At 46.4% G+C, this 22,872-nt stretch overlaps 1 protein-coding gene across 4 annotated transcripts in view; it reads left to right on the top strand.

Moving 5' to 3' along the window:
- IFT122 (intraflagellar transport 122) overlaps positions 1-22,872 on the top strand; it is a 1,464,758-nt gene that overhangs the window by 208,322 nt on the left and 1,233,564 nt on the right. For all 4 annotated transcript variants that reach the window (XM_069643447.1, XM_069643448.1, XM_069643450.1 and 1 more), the window contains exon 4: positions 8,927-9,005. In XM_069643447.1, coding sequence (XP_069499548.1) covers positions 8,927-9,005 — 79 coding nt within the window. The remainder of the gene's footprint in view (positions 1-8,926; positions 9,006-22,872) is intronic.

The raw sequence follows: 22,872 nt of genomic DNA, 5'->3' as shown, positions 1-22,872 counted from the left end.
ACAGCCTCGGTAGGGATGTTTGGATGCTGGTCAGGTAGCCTAGTATGTCGTCTGCGAATAGGGAGAGCTTAAACTCGCACTCACCACATCGTATACCCATAATTTCCGGGTCGTTCCTAACCGCTATAGCCAGGGGTTCCATGGCCAGGGCATATAGGAGAGGTGACAGGGGGCAGCCTTGCCGGGTGCCTCGGGAAAGGGAAAAGGGCTCAGATGTACCCCCATTAACCAATACTCTCGCTGTGGGCGAGTTGTATAGTGCTGCAACCCACCTACAAAAATTATCTCCCAATCCCATTTTCCTAAGAACCTTGATCATGTAAGGCCATTCGACCCGGTCGAAGGCTTTTTCTGAGTCGAGTGAAAGGAGGAACCCCTCCACTCCCTGCTCGGTTGCCTCATGCATAAGGCCGAGGGTTTTTCTGATGTTGTCTGACCCCTGGCGCCCCGGGATAAAGCCCACTTGATCTTCATGTACCAGGGTAGGGAGGAATTTTGCCAATCTGTTCGCCAGAAGTTTCGCCAGTATTTTGACGTCAGTGTTAAGGAGCGATATGGGCCGATATGACTGGCATAAGGCTGGGTCCTTGCCCTCTTTAGGTAAGACCACTATTAAGGCTGACATCATTGTGGGTGGGAGGGACCCTTGGCTAAGTGCACAGTTGAACAGTTTGGCCAGAAAGGGGGCGAGTGTGGATCTATAGGTCTTATAGAATTTGACTGAGAAGCCGTCGTCCCCCGGGGCCGTACCACTTTTCAAGGAGGAGATAGTGTCAATTACTTCCTCCGATGAAATGGGGATTTCCAAGGTGTCGGCTTTGTCTGGTAGCAGGCCCGGGACAGGGAGGGAATCCAGGAACCTATCAACGTCTATCCCATCCCCCTTGTATTCTGAGCAGTATAATTTTTCATAATATAGTCTGAATTGTTCAGCTATTTTGGAGTCCCTTGCAGTCGAGTTACCGTCCGCAGAGCGGATTGAATTCACTCTCCTGCTATTCCTAAGTTCGCGGAGTCTCCAGGCGAGTATCTTGTCGGCCTTTTCCCCTTTCTCCATATATTTTTGTTTCAGAAAAGAGAGCTTCCTTTCCATTTGCCCTACTTGAAGGTGAGCCAATCTAGTGCGCGCAGCTTCTGCAATTCCTCCCACTGCCAAGGAAACATCTGTGTTTTCAGTTTACCACCTGGTTGTATGGCCTCTATCTTGGTTTTCAGGTCTTTCTCTTCCCGGTCCCTCTCCCTTTTTTTCCCCGCCCCGATGCCAATCAGGGTACCTCTGATAGTTGCCTTAAATGCCTCCCATACTCCCATAGTGCCTACCTCCCCGTTGTCGTTCAGGGAGAAATAATCTTCTATGGCTGTCAGGAGGGTTTGGCGCGTCTCCTTGTCGTGAAGAAGGAGGTCGTTACAACTCCAACGGGAGCTGGCTGCGGGGGTAGGGGGGAGGCCAATCCTAATCTTGACCATGTCATGGTCCGTCCAGGGGACGGTTTCCACACCAGCGCTGGTGATCTCTCCCTGGATAGTTGCATCTACCAGAATGTAGTCTATGCGCGAGAAAACATCATGAGGCTTAGAGTAGAAAGTGTAATCGGGGTTCAGACCTTGCTTGGGTATACTCGTGTCACACAACCCCAATTCCCCATTCACTTCCTGGAAGGCTGATGCCAATTTTTTGTGGAGCCGGATGTTGGGGCAAGGGTTCACAGATTTTCTATCCCTTTCGGGACACAGCACCATGTTAAAGTCCCCTCCCACCAGGAGGGTGCCCTCCGCGAATGCCATTATTGTCCCCTTCATGCTTTCCCAGAAGACGTACTGCGACTCATTTGGGGCGTATATGCAGACCAAGGTGAACAAACGTCCCCGCACATCCCCTTTAACCATGAGATACCGACCCTCTGGGTCGGTCTGTGCAACCTTAAACCCAAAGTGAGCCTCGGGGGACACCAGCAAAGCTACTCCCCTCTTCTTGAACTGGGTCGAGGCCGAGAATACCTGATCTATGTTTTTAGCCTTGAGCTTGGGCTCCCTCCCCCGAACCCAGTGGGTCTCTTGCACAAAGAGGAACTGTAGTTTCGTCCTCGTGAATTCCCGCATGAGCAGCGACCTCTTGGTGGGTGAGTTGAGCCCTCGAACGTTTAGAGACCCCACTGACAAGGATTGAAGTGAATCATCCATTAGGACACGTTTTGAAACGTAACTCCGAATTCAAGGATGCAAGCGTCGTTACTCCCTAAATGTTTCCGCACCCTGCAGAGGGCTAGTAACTGCCCCCAGGGTGTGATCAAATCCCCAAACTTTGGCGTACTATAACAAAACCCCAACCGTCCCAACTTCCCCTCATCTCTCCCCCCACCCCCCTCCCCCCAGATCGCCTGATTGTGTTGAGGCATCGTCCCAAGGTCACACAACCGGCCAACCATGTCTCCCCCCTCCGGGCTCGGTACCTCTTTATAAACACCCATTCGAGCCCCCCCCCCTCTTCGGGATTAATGCAAGAACGTAAAATTTAATAACATCCCCCCTTTGCAACGACAAGTGGATAAAATTTTCATCAGATTCCAGTAGTTTGTTTCAGCCATTATGAGGGTCCGGTGACGCCAGTGCCACTCTCCTGAATTTCCTTTGGCCTCGTACTCTGCGCCTCTCCTTTGGAGCGTTGTTCTTTTTTGGGCCCATCGGGGCGCGCTCCCGGTCGCGGTCTCCCCGTTCCAAACCGAACTATCTAGGAGTTCGCCCGTCACTCTTTGGATGTCATCCTTGGTGATCAGGGTATACTTATATCCCTCGAACTCGAAAGATAGGGAAAAAGGATACCCCCACCTGTATCGGACTCCCTTGGCTTGGAGCATTTTCGTCAGGGGGGAACAGAGGCGGCGTCTCGCCAGAGTGAAGGCCGACAAATCCTGGTATACCGAGATCCGGGCTCCCTCCCATTCCACCGGGCCCTTCTTGCGAGCCAGTTCAAGGATCCTGCTTTTTTCTGAAAAGTAGTGGAAGCGGACTAAAACGGATCTGGGGCCTCTGGAGGCTGCCCCTGCTCTATGGGCCCTGTCAATAGTGGGTTCGTTAGTATTAGCTCCGTCAAAAAGCACTCTCACCACCGCGTTGACTGCCTTGACAATGTCTGCCTGGGTTTCACCATCTTGTTCCGGGAAGCCTAGGAAACGTAGGTTGCAGCGCCTTTCCCTGTTTTCCAAGTCGTCCATTTTTAGTGAGCATTTCTCTTCTCTTCTCTCAAGCTCCGACAGGCGCATGTCAAATTGGGACTCGAAAATGTCACTCGAGGTTGTATTGTTCTCCAGTGCCTGCACCCTGTCTTCTATATTGTCCACCTTTTTGTCTAGGGTGTCCAGCCTAAGGGTGATATCTGCGCGGAATCCTCTAATTTCATCAAGCAGGGCCGCCATACCCCTGGAGACCGAGTTTGCATCTGTCGCTTCTTGTTGCGTTTGGGCGGCCATTTCAGGGGCAGTAGGGGGCTCGAGGGACGGGCGCCGAAACCTCTGCAGTGTTTCCCTCCAGGTCATAGGCCCTCCCTGGGCACTCCCGCTCCCCGGTGTCTGCCACCGAGTGGTTGTGGCCTACGGGGCCTGCTTGTCTCCTTTGCTTCCTGGGGGGAGCGGGGGCCCCTGGCAGCTCTGCGGCCGAGGGTGGGGACACGGTTGTGGGGGCGCTGGAGCCCCAGGCAATTCCTCCGTCGTGGGCGGGGGTTTTCCTTTCCCAGATTTTCCCCGCTTTATTTCCTTTTTTTTTTTTATTTCCCCCGTAGTTGGGGGCCGTGACCTGTTGTGTGTCAGCGGTCTGTCCTTCTGCGGCGTTTGCGGGGGGTAGGTGCCCTCGGTTGAGCCCCGTGCACCTCACAGGCTCGGGGTGCTTCCGGGGCTAGTATGGGCTTTCCCTGGCTTCTCTCCTCCTACCCCCTTTTGGGTTTTTATTACCCCCGGTGGGTGCCCAGCCCCGGGGTGGGTCTCCTTACCTCGGGGGGGCCACACCTACGCCACTCGTGTTCGCCCCACGCGGGCTCGCCAGACTCTGCGCACTCCCAGTGCCGATCCGCTGCTGACTCCCGGCTGGGAGGGTTCCTTGGCCTGTTGCGGCGCCTCCTTCTCCCGCTCCGTGGTCCACCTCATGGACCGTTTCGTCGCCGCGAACCGCCGTCCGATCCAGGCAGGAGTCCTAGGCCTCGGTCGCCTGGGCCTTTGCAAGCCTTCTCTGGGCCCGGGCTCACCGCTGCTTTCCGCAGAGCCGCAGAGCCGCAGGGGGGAGGGGCCTCGCGCCCTCGAAGTTCGATGGGTCAGAACTCCGGCTCCGTTCCACCCTCGGGTTCCAAATGTGGGCCGGGGGTGCCCGGCACCTTCTTACGGGGGGGGGGTCGATGTCTCGTTCCGGGGGTGTCGGGGGGTGGCTCAGGTCCCTCGATCAGCGCCCCTGTTGGGGAGACGAGCGGAGATGCTTCAACACATCTCAGCGCCCCCTGGTGGATGAGAAAATACATTTTTATCTGGGAATTTTACCTTGTATCTTGGGAGGTAGCCAAGTTTCTTATCACACTTAGAGAGAGAAACTGCAACAGTTGATGACCTCATTTGATCAGATGTTCAAATCCAATCCATTGTGATTAACTCCTTTTTTGTCTTCATTGGGTTAGCTATTAGAGTGTCTTCATCAGTCCCACAGCTATCTCAACAACCAACCTCCTCAGGTCTTGCACTGATGAATGGTCCCAATAGGTCCTCATATAACAAGTTCTTCAGTGGATTGGTAATCAATCTATATCATGATAATAGCTTCAAATCCATATGGGACTTGAAGGACCTCAGACCCAACTCAAATCTCAGGCCTACCATTGGAACCCCCGTCTGTAGCCCTAGGGCTTTTTTGCATTTCTGCCCCTCTCTTGTCTGCCAATCGAAGGACCAGGTTTTGGGTCTGGCCTCTATCCCGTACAAGAGGACTGGCATGATCTTTGCCATGCAGAACTTCACCGCTGGCAAGAGTGAAAAACCACACAGTTTGCCAATAATCCTCTGTAATTGGGAAGTTAGCTGATTGGCCTTTGCTGTAAACTCTAACAGAGTCCGATTTTTTTTCTGGGGGTAGCATATAATGTATATCCTAGATATACAATTTCCTAGACCACCGAGATGGAAACACCTCCCACCTTACATTGGAATCTGCCTTCACCAGCTCTCTTGTCTCCAAAGATCACAATTATGGACTTTCCTGGGTTGACCTTTAGGTCATTTTTCTTCATTAAGTCATCAAGAGTATTCAGTAGCCAGTGTAGGCCCACCGGCGTTTTGTCCATAAGGACTAGATAGTCTGCATACATGAGCCATTTTATGGCCCTTTCCCCGAGTTTAGCACTCCCCAATCTTACGGTATCAACTTCCTGTCCGAAGTCAGCCATATAAAAATTAAAGAGAAAGGGAGCAATCATGTATCCCTGTCTCACCCCTCTTCCCACAGGAATCTGTTCTGAGAGATGTCCTTCCTTATTTAGTCTTACTCTCAAGGTGTTGTTTTCATGAAGAGAGACTAAAATATTAATCAGGGGAATCGGTGCCCTCCTGATCGCAAGCTTAGACCATAGCCGCTCACTATTGACTAGGTTGAAGGCGCTTGCCAAGTCAATAAAGGCACAGTATAGCCTTGTTGAGTTACTTCCTTCTTTGCTATTTAGCAATGTGGCTAATACTGTGCCATTTAGGGATGTGGCATGACCCATTCGAAACCCTGTCTGCTGTTTTGGTAAGATCTTATTTCTGTTGCCCATTCCTCCAAATTTCTTAATATTAGACTGGCAAAGATCTTACTTTCCACGTCTAATAAGGTCATGGGTCTATAGTTTTATGGGTTCTGTCGATCCCCCTTTTTACATTTTTTAAAAAATTGGTATAATTATGGCTGACTTCCATGATAGAGGGATGTTCCTCTTCTCCATAATACCCCTAAAACGTATATGCGGGATGTGGGCCCACATAATTGGATTTCCTTTTAAAACTTGATAAGACAATCCACTAGGCCCCCGCTGCTCTCGATGCCGATGATTTGATTATTAACTCACCGATATCTTCTTCTGTGAAGTCAATGACCCAAAGTGACCCAGGAATGCTGGGTACTACATCCCTCTGCAGTTTCAGATATTTATCCATGAGGTAAGTGACCCAAATTGTCTCAGGCACACAATTTGCCTGTATGGCACCCTGATCTTTATCCTGGTAGTTTATTAATGCCCAGAAATTATGTGAGTTGTTACTTGTTAGAAGCCTAAGCATAGATTCCCTGTCTTTCTGCAGACGGCTCATTTTCTGTTGTTTAGACTAATTCCTGTAGGTGCACTTTAGATGTTGAATTACCTTCGACAGCTCAGCCCTATCCACAATTTCCCTTCTAACTACACTGATCTGCCCCCGCAACTCCCTCTTCTTTGACCACATCAGCTCATCGTAGGTGTGCTTGTGTACCACTAGTTCCTTTGATGGTATATTCTGGGGGGAGTCTACTGACCACAGGAAATCATGGAAACTATATGGGTTTAAGTACTGCTCTAAGTCACTAGAACTGGGATCATTTTGAAACTGATCAAGTGCGTCATTTAGGCGTATCCCTTCTTTTCTATATTTTACTAATCGGTTTCTTTGGGCATTGACTACGACGGTCCCCTGCCATTGGTCCAATTTTTTACTAAAGCTCCAATCTAAGGAAGCTTCCAAACGTCTATGGTCACTGGAGCCACATTCCCCCACCCGAAAATTATCACATTTCATGAATAGACTGGAAGAGAGGAATATGTAGTCCAAAGTGGATTCCAATTTCCCCCGCAACCATGTGCTTGTGGGAGGTGTATCGCCCACAATGGATCCATTGATCATTCCAAGATCCCAGTCCCTGAGAAAGGATAACCACCTTTTGCCATTGGCACTTACTGTTTTTAGTTTCTGAGCCCCACCCCCCGAATTTGGGACACATTGAGAAGTTCTATCACCTGCCACTAGAATGTGGGCATCCGAATAGGATACCTTAATCTGTGTTAATACACCCGCCAATGAGACCAGAAAATCAGGGAGCTTCGAACACAAAAGGTTCCAGTAAAGATTTATGGTTATCAGATGTCTATACCCCTCCTTTGATGGAAAACCAAGTTTGACAGCCAGGATACCCTCCTGATTGTTAGGTATCACTGTTGCTTCCTTAGAGAGAATGGATTTACAGGCTGTCAAAAGTCCACCTTTTGGTCTTCCTTTACCTATGGTTGTTGCCTGTTGTACTAACACTCTAAACCCTTCCAGTTCTGGGGGGTTTGCTAATCCATGTTTCCTGAAATAGGATTAGATCATTTCCCCCAAAGACCTCTGATCTTGTTTTAGCATTTCTAAAAGAGCTGGAACCCATTGTATTCCGGGTCAGTTTTAAACCTTCCCCAACTAAAGGGAAGTCTGCCTCACCCCCAGTTTCTGACAGACCTGAGTTATCAACTCTGGCAGCATAGACCACAGGGCAGAATGATCGCCATTGTTAGAATCTTGGTCAGTAACTTTCTTTCCACTAGGCTGCTCTCTTTTCCCCAAGACACCACCTTTTTTTCAAATGACCGCCCTTCGCACCCTCTTCATTTACAACCAGACAAATGCCTTCTTATTTTCAAACCTTTCTCCTCCCAAACCTACTCCCAAATAATTGCCTTTTCTACCTGGCTGTCTGATCGTATTGCACCTTGCCATGATTCAAGAAAAGGCTAGCCGATGGATATCCTAGGTTTGGCACAAGACTGTAATTACTAGCTGAAGGGTGCATCCTATGAAGGTTTTGTGACGTTACTGCTTTCTCTAGTAAGCAAGAGACAATAGTTACTAACTGAGCCTTCACATTAGGAACAATGGAGCAAAAGATGCTTGGACCTTTAAAGGACAGTACATCCGAAACTGAAGTGAAGTAGATATATCTCACTGACAACTGATGGGCAACTAAGACCTTTAGTATAAAACATATTAAAGCTCTTTGGCTACATATCTGAAGCGAATACCTCATTAGGACATTTCAGCGTGGACATTGCTCGTGAATTTGCGGTTCAGGCAGCAATCCAGCAAGGTGTCATGTGTGAGGAAGCCCAACATAAGTTAGCCCTGAATACCAAATTGCCTGACAAGGGCCTTATCCATGCCTTTAAATAGTCTGGAAACAGAAGGTTCTTTGTTCATGATCAGTATTCAAGGTCAGAGTCTATTTACTTCACTTGAATATTCTTGAGTATTGTGACTCTTTACACAATACTCCGGCCAGCCGCAGGCATTGATCCTCACAGGTCAAACATGCAGTGCAATTGTACACACAATAGTCTGCCACTATTCTCCTCTGTGAAAGCGTATCCGTGTCTGCAAGAAAGTATACTTGCACATTTCTTTGTTTTCACGTGCACAGTTAAAGGGTCTCTGGAGAAGGGAGGTTCAGTGAGACATAGAGTTAAACTATCTTGTGTGGAAAATGACTAATTGTAATACGCGCTTCCTGTCCCCTAACATAGTAAGATCCCGAAATGAGGTTTCACTTACTGAATGAGTGAATTTTGCAATGCCAGTTTATATGTAGCAATATGTTATGCATCTGTACAGTTGTATACCTCTGTAAAGCGCTCCATTAATTCTAGAAGCTTGGTCCACGCCTAACAAATGGCATAATAATAATAATAATTGCTATATTTCTACTACCTTACTTGTTCTTTTATTTTCTGTGCATGGTCTTGCTTTATATTGTCTTTTCTTTCATACCCTTGTCACAGGCGGAGCCATGTCTTTGGCTACTCGTCCAACTCTGCCCTGGTGTGTGCATTGTTCTTGATTTCTATTTTTCGGCACGTTTACTACATGTCCTACCTGCAGTACGTTGAGAGATTTCACTTTTTTCTCTCATCCTTTTCTAGGGAAGCGTTTTGCATCTGGATCCGCAGACAAGAGTGTAATTATCTGGACTTCGAAACTCGAGGGCATCTTAAAGTACACGTGAGTACTTTCCAGCTGTTTTCCCTCTATGGTGTGCGCGGGGGTGGTTGAATTTGCAGTTAAACAATCAGCAAGTGACTTAAAATAAATATATTACACTTATGCGCTAGAACATGGCATAGTTACGTAGATACAATTAAGGCGAATATATATATATATATATATAATTCTTTTTGTTTAGGAAGTAAACTTAGCATGTTTTCCAGAATCATTATTTTACCTATTGTAAACACTCTTGTAAGGAAGAGGAGCACGTTGGCAATAATGTTGGCAAGGTACACACTGCTACTCTGGCCACAAAACACATTGCTGTTATTTGTACCCTGAAAGCATCATCCAGTGCTACAGTACTTAACTTTGCTACAGAAATCTCAGATCTCAGCCGTAACTCATAGTTAAAACAAAGCCTTCACACAGTACCCACTGCTGCAATTGTGTGTATGCTTTGTGAAACAGACATGGTACCATGAGTAAGACAACAACACAAGGGTATACGTTTCAACAGATTTATTCGCCCTATAGCTAAGATGGGAATATTCTCGACCATCAAATAAAAAGAAACGGCCTATGCTAAGTGTAAAGGGATGTGTAAAAGTAAACTTAGTGGTGCTAAATCATGTTAGAATGGCTTCTTGCACTATCCAAGATATCTCCCTTCCTCACATTTTAAGCACAGGTTTTTCGGGTCTCTGACAAGGACAAGCAAGTGACACAGTTCTTTGAACAGGCCACACTTTGACTGTTGAATGCGTCTCTCAGGTTTCTCACAGTTCGTGGTTCTCAGTTCACAGGTTCACAGTTCATAATTCACTGAATAGTTCAATGAGGCCCCTCATAAGGTTCTCCTTACCTGAGTCTGGGTCTCCCCTGTTCTTTGTAACCCGACTTCCCTCAGTTGGGCTTGAGTCCTTCTTCTTTTCTTGCGGTTCCCTTCACCAGGCTTCTTTTACAATAAAAATCACTTTAATTTACGTTAGCTGAAGAATTTCGAATGTGTTAGGATTTGACTGTAACTCGGCATGACCACTTTGGCTTTTTAATTCCCTGACAGGCTTCCCTCTACCGGGCCCAAGCCTGTCACTTGCAATGTCTTTTTGGGTATTATAGTTATTCCCTTCTTTTTTCTACTTTTGAGTCACTTGCCTGCTTCTTGATCACAACTCAGATGTAGGCTCTCCGGGATTCCCCAAACTACAGCCTCTTCTCGCAGTTTCAAAACAATTCTTCTTTCTCTATTCAACAATGTACTAGCTTCACAATTGCCTTCCTTCACAATAAACAAAGTGCATCTTGGTTCCTGTATTCCACAACGTTAATCGCATATTTTGTTATAACTTCTTTCACTTTCAAACACAGTTCAATTTGTTCACTTAACACAGTTCAAGGTAACAGAGACCTCTGTAAATCCGTCTCTTCGTCTTATGCAGGATCACTCCGTAACTTTCTATCTTTCAACAATGGAACAGAGACTTTTGATTAATGCGCGTCGGCTCGCGCAGGACCACTCTTCTCATTTCAATCACCGAACAATGATATTTCACAGTTCCTCAATTTTACCTGTGTCTGTAGTCAGTCGGTACTCGTTTGCCTTCATATGCAGGTTTCCTTCCCTTTCAACTCACCGGCTGTCAACGGTTGTCTGCTTCTTTGACCGCTTACTGCAGTCTTCAATGTCTGAGGCGAGGGTCTCTCCCTGTCAGCCTTCGGACCTTCCCAAGGCCACTGCTTTCCCAGGAATGGAGCACCTTCTGGCACATCAAAGGGAAACCTTCTCAAGCCTCGAGACGTCGCCTTCTGAACTTTGGTGGCCTTGGAGAGACACAGCTCCTTTACCTCGCTATCGTCGGCTTTCTGTAGCATCTGGATAAGCTCCTAGCCTTCCGTTCTCCACCGCCTGGTTCCTTTCGACCCCTCTCCTGCTGCTACTGTTTCACGTGCTCCGTCTCGCTCTTCAGGCCGCCTGGACCGCACTGCATCTCTGGTTCAATTCAACTGTGTTTTTTGGCCACTCCTTTTATACCTACAGAGGTTGGTAATGGGTTGCAAGTGTGTGTGTGATTGTGACTGAGTGCCTGACCTCATTAGTGGGACAGGGCCATTGTACTGGATGGGTGGTCATTTTTGTAGCCTCAGTCCTCTTTCTCATCTCAGTCCTCTGGCAGTCCAGTAGGGAAATGGAATTGTGGGAGTCGTAGTGACCCATAGAAAGGGAAGGAAAGTTTGATAGATTACTGTCAGGAAAAGGGTGTGTGGATGTAGTGTTGCAGGAGGAAAAAGGGTGCTCTCATGTTTATATCATATCCTTGTGTTTTTAAGGAAGGAGAGATAACGATTGCATCGATATTTAGGGGTGGTTTTAAATTCCCCTGCTGTTATCTCTTTCTTTTCCTTATGGGAATGTGCAGGGGTAGAGGGGACTTTGGTTGCAATATCCCATAAAAGCTGATGGGATGTCGGGAAGGAGTTTGTCGGAAAGGGGGGGGATACCATGTCTCACCCAAGGGCGTTCCTCACACAGTCCCCAAGCATCATTTTCCCAGATAATCCTCCATCCCTCCCTCGCTCGTCCCCCCCCAGGGTTGGGATCCAAGCGCGATGGCCCTACCCTGGCCACCTGAACAAAGGATCCCCAGGGTCTACAATTGAGAATACCCTCCGGTTTCTCACAGCTTGCAAAACCCTTTGCTGCTTCAATTGTTAGCCTGTACACAGGACCCACTGTCACCATTCATAGCCAAAATATGAATACATGCTACAGTTTTTACCACAGGTACAATATCTACATCTAGCATTCTTACTGTCTGGAACAATGCTAATTTGTGTTATTTTAGAGCTGGGCTGTATCCCGGCACTAATTGTGTCAGATCCCGAGTTACCGTGGGGTGGAGGGTGTTTTGTGCGATATGTCCCTATGCTCCATTGGGTCCATTTGAAAGCAAAAAGCTGGAGGTAAAAATGCCATTATCCCCCCAACTTATGATTTGGCCAGCCCTTCAATGTGGCGGTAATACCGTTACCACCGCATTTAAGGGCTCAGGCCAAACTCTTGATGAGGCAAGCACCCACTGCTACAGTTCTCAGTACTCTTTGCTACAGACCTGCATTGAATAAATGTAGTCCCTGCTACAGTTCTTACCAGGAACCCAATCACCTTTCCGCAATTCTTACTCTGAGTGCAGTACCCACAGATACTATTCCTAGTCTAGAGTCTGTGCCAATTGGGGGGATTTATGATGCTGCAGTTGCCACCCTGAATACACCACCAGCTGCTAGACTTTTTACCCAGAAAGCAGTACTTGCTGCTTGGATGTGTCCCTGGGCCACATAAGCCATTGCTATTCTTGCTCTGAAAATTATATCCACTTTTATAAATATTTCCAAGGATTCAATGCCAATGGCTAAACATTTCCTTTATCAATACCAACAGCTATATTTGTCCATCTGAACACAGTACCTACTGTTTTTTTAACTCTTGCACTGAACACAATCCACAGCACAATAATGCTTACCAGGAACGCAATGTCCACTGCTCCAGTTCTTTGTCAAGATCCAAAAGCCATTGTTCTTATCCTGCACCCCACATCCACTCTACAGGAAAATAGTACCAACTGCTACAATTGTTATGCTGAACAAAATACTCATTACACAGTTTATCCTATTACAATGCCTGCTGCTTTAATCCTTACCCTTACCTTTGACGCTATAACCATTAATCTAATTCTCGATGTTGGTACCATTACCTGGACACCATGCTCAGAGCTATTATTTAAAACCTGATAGATCAGACCAATGCCAACATGGCTCAGAAATGATTTTTGTACGTGTGGCAATAACATGCTCCTGAATCAAACTCGACAGTAGTTGAAAAACAAATGAAAACCAATTTATTGTAACAGAGTTACGAATTCAGCACAGTTAAACAGATGAAAAATGCATTTCGAATGGATTGTGTCCTCCCATGTATTCCTCGTTTTATGTTAAATATCTTTCCAACTTCTGCTTCAGAATTTTTTTTCAACCTGGTGCGCTGTGTGCCGTCTTGTCTATTAGATGTCCCTCGAGGACCTCCGTTCGACTGTCGACATCATCATTGGTATATATAGTGCATGCAGTGGCCGTTGGCTGCAGTTGCATTTTTCCGAGCAATCGCTTCAAAGAATTATGCCGTTCTTTGGTTCTTTACTGAACTTCGTCACAAATTTTCTGTACAAAAAAGTGTTCACCGTCGGCTATTTTAACGCCTAAAATGGGCTTCAAGAAATGTCAAGACTGCGGTTCGAAGATGTCGATCACTGACCCCCCCACCGCATATGCCTGTGCTGTCTCAGAAACGATCACCGTACCTCTGAGTTTAACTCCTGTCAGGCAATGGCCAAAAAGGCTCTGAGGGAGCGTAAAGATAAAGGAAGTTCCTTCGAAGAGTAAACAAAAAAAGAAAAGAAAATATCAACGAAAAAGGTCTAAAAGATCTCAATCGAGAAGTCTATCTTTCTTTCTCTTCTCTTTTTTCTTTTTTTTTTTTCTTCTCTTTTTTTTTCCTTCTTCTCTTTTTTCCTTTTTCTTCCAAGAAACAGCATCTCAGGTCACCTTCCGACCTATAGTGATTCCTCCGACAAACTTCAAAGTAATTGTCAATGATTTCTTTGAGGTTGTCGAAGGCTATCGTTACGCAGGAAAAGGTTTAAATCTTTAACTTCAGTTTATGTAGACAATGAGTCCTCTTCTGACAATACACCACCATTTGGCTTCCAATCTGGTACTCCAAATGTGCAGAGGAGTTAATTTCTGAAGAGTCTAGCATGAAAGACTTCCATGAAAACCTACAATCAGCCAGTGGTATAGATGCCTCTGCAGAATTGTAATTTGGGAAACCATATCCTTCTGACCACGCTGACTCCTCATACAGACAACTAATGAGCAAGGTGGTTGAATTTTGGGGTTGCAACAGCCTGCCTCTTCTTTCGAGCAGGATGACCTAACCAATATACTGGATCAGCGTCTCCAGAGAGACCCAATTTTGCCCTATCATATTGCCCTACAAAAAAGTGTCTCATCTAATTGGGAAACACCAGAAACTGCAGCTGCAATAAAGAACTTCGCAAAAGAATATAGGCCATCCAGCAGTGACCCAGAATATTTAACAAAACACCCAACACCAGAGAGATTGGTGGTTCAGGCTGCTACGTCTACAAACAAATCGGCATATCCTTCTATCCCTCCCAATAGGGATGACAAGCAAATGGATCCCTTGGCTAGACAAATATTTACTGCTGGAAGTATGGCTTTAAAATCAGCAAACACAGCTTGAGCCTTGTTAATATTCACGTTTACCCTGTGGGACTGCGTAGCTATGGTGGCTGAACACATCCCAGAAGGAGAAGAAAGAGATGGCTTCCTGGCTATTATCAAGGAAGGTAAGGAGGCAATGTGTGAATGCCTCCAGTGAGGTCTGGATACTGCTGATAGCATTAGCAGGTGCATAGCAACTAGCACTGTGCTGCACTGATTTGCATGGTTGAAGTCCAGATTTGCACCGGATGTGCAGTCTAGACTCCTCAATATGCCCTTTGACGGCTCAAAGCTGTTTGGCAGCAAGGCTGATGAAAGTTTGGAAAAGCTGCAGACCTCGAAAGCAGCGGCGAAATCTCTTAGTGCCGCCAATAGACAGCCTCAACTTTCCTACCCGGTTCATCATCTTGGAGGGGTAAGTCCTTTCAATTCTACTGAAAGAGGGAGAGGACAGGCCAGTCATAGAGGTCAGAGGAGATTCCCTCATGGTGGACAAGGGAGAGGTGCTAGGTCAATACAAGCAGCAGCAGTTTTACCCTCAGCTGCCGCTTCAGCCGACTCAAAACCACTCTGAGGCCTTAACCCACAAAACCCCTGTGGGAGGCAGACTTTCTCAGCATCTCAAAGAATGGTGGGCATTTCTTAAGGAGCTTGGGCACCGGAAACGGTAGCCCAGGGTTACTGCCTTCCCTTTCTAAAAAGCCCCCAGGATCATCCACCGGGGAGCAGCTCTTTTTAAAAATTCCAGATCTGTTCCTTGTGCAGGGAATTTTGACCCTGCTAGACAGAGGTGCTATAGAACCGGTACCTGTGGCAGAGAGGAACAAGGGTTGGTACTCGTTGGTGTCATTGGACCTTCAGGATGCTTTTTTTCATGTGCCTAACCATCACAAGCACAGAAGGTTCGCGGTTTGCAGTTCTCATTATCAATTTTGGGTTCTGCCATTTGGGCTGAACTCCGCCCGAGGGTTTGCACCAAGTTGATGGTGGAGGTGGCAGTGAGTCTCATGAGAGGAGGAGATTCACGGCTACCCCTACCTGGATTATTGGCTGATCAGGGCACGTTCACCCGAACAAGCCCGGAAACAACTCAGCATAACCTGACACTAACTCCACAGACTGAGCTTCTCCCTCAATTAAAATAAGTCCCATATGATACCATCTCAAAGACTCCAGTTCATTGGAGTTGTCCTGGATGCTTCCTCAGGAAAATCCTCACCACCTTAGGTGAGGGCTCAACACATTCTGTAGATGGTCACCAAATTCCAGAGTGCCCTGCGTCTTCCGGCCTTCAACTTTTTGAGGTTGCTCGGCCTCATGGAATCCTGCATTTTTCTATTGCCAGCTTGCTTGAGAATGAGAAGATCCCTGCAATGGGCTCTCAGGACTCAATGTTCCCAATTCTCAGGCAGGATGTCAGACACTCTTCAGGTTCCAAGTAGAGTCGAGTCGAGTCGTACAGGATCTTCTGTGGTGGGCTTGCGAGGACAACATTCTGGAGGGAGAATCCTTTTGGCAGCCATGGCTGGAGATAACAGTGGTGACAGACACCTCACTCATGGGCTGGGGAGCCGACGCCAACGATCTGACAATCAGCGGTCGTTAGTCTCCATCGGAGTCCAAACTAGATGTCAACCTTTTGGAGCTGAGGGCAATCTCACTAGCGCTGAAGGCCTTTAAGCCCTCTGTACAGGGAAAGCATTTCATAATAATGACAGACAACACAATGGCCATGTTCTATTTTAACAAGAGAGGTGGTGTACGGTCACTACCACTGTACAGAGAGGCAATGCTGCTCTGGTTCTGGGCAATTTATGAAGGACTTTCCATATCTGCAGTTTACCTAGCCGGTGTAGAACACAGCGGCAGATGCTCTGAGCAGGCAGAACACAGTCTCTCACGAGTGGGAACTAGCTCAGGAAGTCCTTCTAGAGATCCTCGTCCTTTGGGGAACCCCTAAAGTGGATCTGTTCGCGAGCAGTGCCAACAGTAAGTACGAACTATACTGCTCAAGGGAAATTCCCCCACGAGGAGCTTTAGAAGACTCATTCGTAAGTAACTGGCAGTTAACACTCCTCTATGCGTTTCCTCCAGTCCCGTCATTCCTCACATTATCAGGAGGTTGAGGAAGTTCAGGAAATCCATGATCCTAATTGGCCCGGGGGGGGCCAGGAGGACGTGGTACCCATACCTTCTGGGCATGTCCATCTTCCCTCCAATGCGTCTTCCACAAAGAGAAGACCTTTTCACGCGAGAGGAGGTTCGGGTTCTCCACTCAGAGGTCAAGACTCTCAACCTTCACGCATAGTTTCTGAGAGGTTGAGATATAAGGATTGGGACCTCCCGGATGACGTAATGGAGATCTTACCTTTGGCCAGAAGACCAGCAACAAAATCTGTGTACTGCTGCCGTTGGAACAAGTTCAGCAGTTGGTGCAGGGATAAGAATGTGGATCCTTTTCTTTGTGATACACCTAAGATGCTTTCTTTTTTGTTACATATGGTAATCTGGGGCTATATATTGGAACAATTAAAGGTTACCTGGCAGCACTGTCTATTTTCAAGCGCTCTTCATAGGAGGATTAATATTTAAAAATCCCTCTGATTGTTCAATTCCTAAAGGGTCTTACTAATGTATTTCTGCCAATTTCATTCCAGGTCCCTATGTGGGATCTTAACCTGGTGTTAAACTTTCTAACATGCATTGCTTTTGATCCAATATACTCATGCTCATTAAGACGGTTAACTTTGAAAACTTAGATGCTAATAGCTATAATGTCAGTCCGCAGGGTAAGCAAGTTGCAGGCACTTTCCTGTAAAGCCCCCACACACTGTTCTATACAGACAAGGTTGTTCTCAGGGTGGTAACTTCTTTTCTACCAAAGGTCTCCAACTTTCTGCCCACCGCCTCATCCTGTAAAGGAGGAGGAAAAATGACATAGGCTGGACCCATAAAGAGCTCTTGGCTTTTATATATCAAGAATGTTAAAATGACCAATTATTAATTGGCTATACAGATCCTAAATTGGGTTTAACTGTGACAAAACAGACCCTATCCAGATGGATCATCCAGGCTATTGGGGAATGTTTCAGGTTAGCGGGCAAAGACCTGCCGTAAGCCTTCAAAGAAATTTCTACAAGGGGCATGGCAATCTTTGCTGCTCTTCAGAGAGGTGTTCCAGTAAAGATATGTGCAGCGGCCACTTGGTCGTCTGTTCACACTTTTCTAAAACTTTACTGCTTGGATTCATCTTCCAATCAAGAAGGGCAATTTGGGAAAGCAGCCCCTCATTCAATCCATGATCAAAGTTAAGGATGAAATAAAATTCATACTTCCACCACCAAATTATTACTGCTTTGGGAGTCTATCATAAGATGAGGAATACATGGGAGGACACATTCAATTCGAAGAACAAGTTACTTACCTGTGGTAACGTTCTTTCGATTGGATATTCCTCCCACTTATTCCTCATCGCCCCTCCGAGCCTACCCCACCGTAGAATGTAGGCGTCTTTACACTTTGTGCTTTCTTGGAGTCTATGGTACGCCTGGTAATTCCTCTACAGGAGGGGAAAAACAGATCTGAAGCCAACGGGCGATGCGTGCCCTATTTATACTTATGATGACATGAGCAGTTGAACAGAGAACCTTGAGGGACAGCGATTTGACGAGACGGCACACAGCAACCAATGTCGAAAAAACATTCCGTAGCAGCTGAAGCGGGAAAGATACTTATCATAAGACGAGGAATACGTGAGCGGAACATCCAATCGAAAGAACGTTACCAGGTAACTTTGTTTCTACAAGCTTAGCTACAAGATCCTTCTCAGAGAATAATGAATGCATGGAATACATTGCAAGAGACTAAAATAAAGTCTGAATTCTACTTCCTGTCAGTGTTTGGGAGACCAGTTAGGAAAGTTGCTTTCTCTACCAACATGAGAAGGCTATGCAGGACATCAAGGTACCCGGGATCATCTCGGTCTTGGTCCAGGCAGGTCTTGTAATTGGGGGAGGGAAGTAAAGAAGGAACAAAATGTTTTTTTAAGGTGGAAGAAATATGTAAGTGTAAGCGCATGTTTCCAGAGCCTCCGCTAACAACTTGACTTCCCAGGCATTGTGAAATTTTTCAAACATCTTATCTGTTCTTCCTCAGCCCAACAGACATAAACAAAGCATCTACCTGGCACTTCTTGCCAGAGAATTGCATTCCCAATCCAACTCACAGAAGCAGGTGCTAGCTACAAGAGGTGATGTGCTAATCCTTTGCAACCATAACTCTGCAAATTAACCCTTTCGCATGGAAATTCTTAACCCGCAGCATTACCTTATTGTGCACAAAAACTACATATCTGTTCAAATTCAGTACTAGAGCAACTGATATAATTCCTGCTTTGTACATCAGAAGAACTGCTATAATTTTGCATATCATGTCTTGGAATGCGCAGGTCTTGGAAGCAAAACCACGCTGAGCAACACAGTTTCGAATTCCTGGTGCCGCTTCAAACCAGGCACTTTATAAATCTACACTTGCACGATCTGAATGTAGAAGGCCCAGTAGGATCGTTACACCCTGACCCCCTCTTGTTGCGCCTTGAGACACACACGTGTATAGTCGCATAATAAATTACCTATATAAACAAAAAAATCCCCTGGACACAAAAGTATTTTCTACGATTCTTCCAGTGGTCACTATACCCTGTGATGAAGTCCCATATTTGAGGCCAGGTGATGGGACTGGATTGACCATTGGGCTGGGTGCCTCCACTTTATTGGGAATGTAGGACCAAGGAGGTAGAAAGGTGATACTCCTTAACCCATCATCTGCCATAAGAAATGTAACCCATAACTAATCCCGTGAAGACAGTAGGCAGGATCCTATTAGACATGGGGAGCCCAGAACAATGGACAGGCAAGAGCATTGTGAAGGGCCCCAGATTAGTATGTCAGGAAGGCGCGATCCAGGAGGATGGGACTCATCCAGTTACCACCTGGACAACCGTGCCAATAACCTTGTAAGGACAAGCTCTTACCCGTATAACCCTTCAATAAGATAAAGCTGTCCCCTACACCCACCACCCCAGAAAACCTGTCCTTTGATTACATGCCCACATCAAACTGCTTCAACTCCAGAGATCTGTTGTTTTAGACCACACAACTGACATATTAAAGCAAGAGCTGTATACAACATGTCGTAACAGGAGTGAATTTGAAAAGACCCTTCCAGTTCCAACTCAGATATCTGTGGTAACTGTGGCTTATAAAAAGCAACCTAACTTTGAGGACTTTATGCAAGAGATGGCCGGCAGAGCCTTTGCTAGAAAATTACTGATCAAGATAGAAAACATGTATATGCAAGGAATAAGCACAGTGCCCTACAGTGTAGAAAAGCTGGATAGTCCGCATTGGTTTGTATTCATGGAGTTACCAGTCCGGCTCTGTCCAGCATGCTTAAACCATCATGGTTACCTGCAAACCCAGAGACTCATCATACATATGAAAATCATACCGACAAGTCATCAAGAGCCATGGAAATGGCACACGGCAACATCGCTGCAGATCTGAAAGGGAATATTGAGTACTGTTCTTAATTAATTATTAACTTATAAAGATGGCCGAACTTCTTAAAATCTGTAGACGAAAACAAGGTACTGGGTTTACTGTATGACTTATCGGAAGGAGGACATGGGGTGTCTAGAATATATCAAGGCCTATTAGAAGCAATTTCTAATGATGCAATTAAAGGGAGGAAAATATGTGAAAAAGATATAAGAAGGGAGTTAATGGATAGTGACTGGTCCAAGGCGTTACTATAGCTCAAAATAAATTATACGTTACTCACCGTAGTAACTAACATACTCTTAGTCCATAGTCCCCTTTCCTCCATACTGTATGGGCGTCAATTCCAAGGGAGACAGAAACTTTTTTCGCCAGAAAAAAACCTTCTTCCCCTTTAAATTTAGAGGTGCGCGTGGGTGCGGCCCAGGGAGCATGCGTGCCCTGACTCTGCCCTCTGGCGCCACACCTCAGTCCCCATTGAAGCATCGACAATAGATTGAACATTGCCTCATGACACCAGTATTATTAGGGGGGTGGGGTTGGTGGGACGTATGGAGGAAAGGGGACTATGGTGAGTAACTTATAATTACTCTTACGTCCCGTCCCCTTTCCTCCATACTGTATGGGCGATTACAACTGAATTTAGCCCCAGGGTGGAGAGGAGACCCTCCTTAAGCAAACAGGTTCCTGAGAACCGCCTGTCCGAAGGCCGCATCAGATCTAGAGCCGGCATCCAAACAGTAATGCTTACAGAAAGCCGAGGGAGAGGCCGCCCTGCTTATGGTTTGCCAAGGGACATGGCGCTGGAATGCGATGGCCGTTGGCTTGGCCCTGACTGCGTGGGCATGCATGTTGGTCGGAAGTGGCTTGTGCTGACCATCGTACGCTTTCTTGATGGCAGAGACCATCCAGCGGTATCCGGAAGCCTTGGAGGCCAGCTAGCCCCGCCTTAAAGCATGATTGGCACTGAGTGGGGAGTTCCGGGAGGAAGTCCGCAATTTCCTGCCATAACCTTTGGTTGGTGGCAGCCAGCAATGGCATCTGTCCTGGCCTGACGAAGGTGCAAGGACGCGTTGGAGTAGATTTTCTTGCCGTACGCCTCCAAGATCTTCTCCTCCTTGCCTAGCAGCGCTGCAGAGGAGGAGGTTGAGGACGACTGAGGCTTGGAGTATAGTGATGCCGCAGCGATCACCGAGGAGTGTGGCTGAGGATGGGTTGAGAGCAAGAGTGTATCCCCCTCCATGTGCCTGGACTTGGCGTCCAGGCGTCGATGGACCGGCTAGACTGTGTGGCACCGACGAATGGATACTACATTCCTTTTTGGTCCGTTTTTTGTGTCTTCGGCATTTATTTAATAAACAGTCCTTCGACTATGTCTAGTCTGTATGGATGTGTTGCCGATTCTGAGACAGAGTACACGGCTTCTGTTGTGCATTTCCCCGAACGAAGGAGGCTGCAGTCTCCGAGACCAGGTAAGCGCTGATCTCGAGCGAGCGTGACCTTGAGATGTGTTCGAGGCCCCGCTAGATACTTTCTTAATATAGTCCATAGCGTCGAGGGTACGCACAATGCTGCACTTTTAAGACAACCACATGGGATTTAGCGGGGTTTCCATTTGCCTTCATAGGTCTCCATGAGTTCTTTCCAATACACGGCATGCGGCACGCCACATTGCACACAACTGAACAATCATAACTGTTACTTTTCTTAACAGTTAGACATACTTATACCGTTATACATTTTAGCATTTTAAAAGGCATTTCAAATGGGAATTGGTGCTTACATTTGGTTACAGGGGGTAGCGTAGGAGTGTAGTGGCTAGTGGCTGCATCCTACACTTTATGTGTATATATGTTTTCCACCCCCCGTGTTCAAGGTTTTATTTTTAAGGCACCATTATTATGTGCTCTGTTTTTAGCCTTGGGGCTGGCTGATTGATTAAGTACCAGTAGGAAGACTTGGTTCTGACTATGCGGGTCCGAGAGCTTGGGTGAATCGCCTTTTTCAGAGGATCTCCAATCGGCACCATCGGTGCTTGTAAGTGTTATAATCTTTTCTATATACTATGTATATACACGGGCCGGTACTTCAAGTATACTTATGTATAATGTAGTGGCAGTTTCTCACTGGTTTTTTCACGTTTATGTAGTTATTGTCAAGAACACTGAGGTGTGTTTCTGTTGGTTCCACAGGTACAGCATATATACTGTTGTAAGTGGAGGATTTATTTCCACTGTCCCGTTCAACTTCCCTGAAGTTGGAATCAGGGGGTGAGTAGGGATCTTTTGTGTTTATTAAATTCTTGCACACTGTGACACTATGAGTCACCGCTACTAAGAAATAGGGATGACACCATGTTTTTATGATTTTTTTAGATGTAATACAGGCCCATATACACTGACAATAGGGCGGAGGACCCCCTCCAAGCCCTACGTCCTGAAGAAGGTCTCTGACCGAAACACGTGTCGACGTTTTTGTTGTGAGAAGATATCTGGCCAAATTGTGGCAGTAGATATAGAACGACACCAGATATCAGGGACTGGGTCACTGTCTTTTGTAATTATTGAAGGAGACTTTGCGGAATAATATTCCGAATGTTTTGTGATGTACCAAATATTTGGTTGTTTCTTATATTTGCTGAATGAGTCCGGTATGTGGTTGTGAATGATGATATGTATTAAGTGTTTTTTATTGACTTTTATGATATTAAGATGAACTTTTCTGGCGATAAGGTTACCGAATAAAATTTGATATGTACTAAAATCTAATTCAGTGTCATCCCATTCAACTGTGGTCTGGGCCAAGGCAACGTAGGCAGAGGGTGTGGGGGGGAGGGTCTGAAGTTGGGAAGAGCCCGTTGCAGGATGTACACCTGCTGAACTCTGTGGAAGTCGACATGCGCCGGGTAGGAGCGTGACGCATGAGGACCGAGTACCTGAATGATAGATAAGACAAAAAAGACAAAGAGAAGTAATATCCACGCATGGAATTACATGGCCGAAGCTAAACCCAGGAGCGCT

The sequence above is a fragment of the Ambystoma mexicanum genome, chromosome 2p (assembly GCF_040938575.1).
Source record: "Ambystoma mexicanum isolate Mex_15411 chromosome 2p, UKY_AmexF1_1, whole genome shotgun sequence".
Lineage (NCBI taxonomy): Eukaryota > Metazoa > Chordata > Amphibia > Caudata > Ambystomatidae > Ambystoma > Ambystoma mexicanum.
The sequence above is the reverse complement of the archived record's forward strand: the minus strand, read 5'-3'. Positions and strand labels throughout refer to the sequence as shown.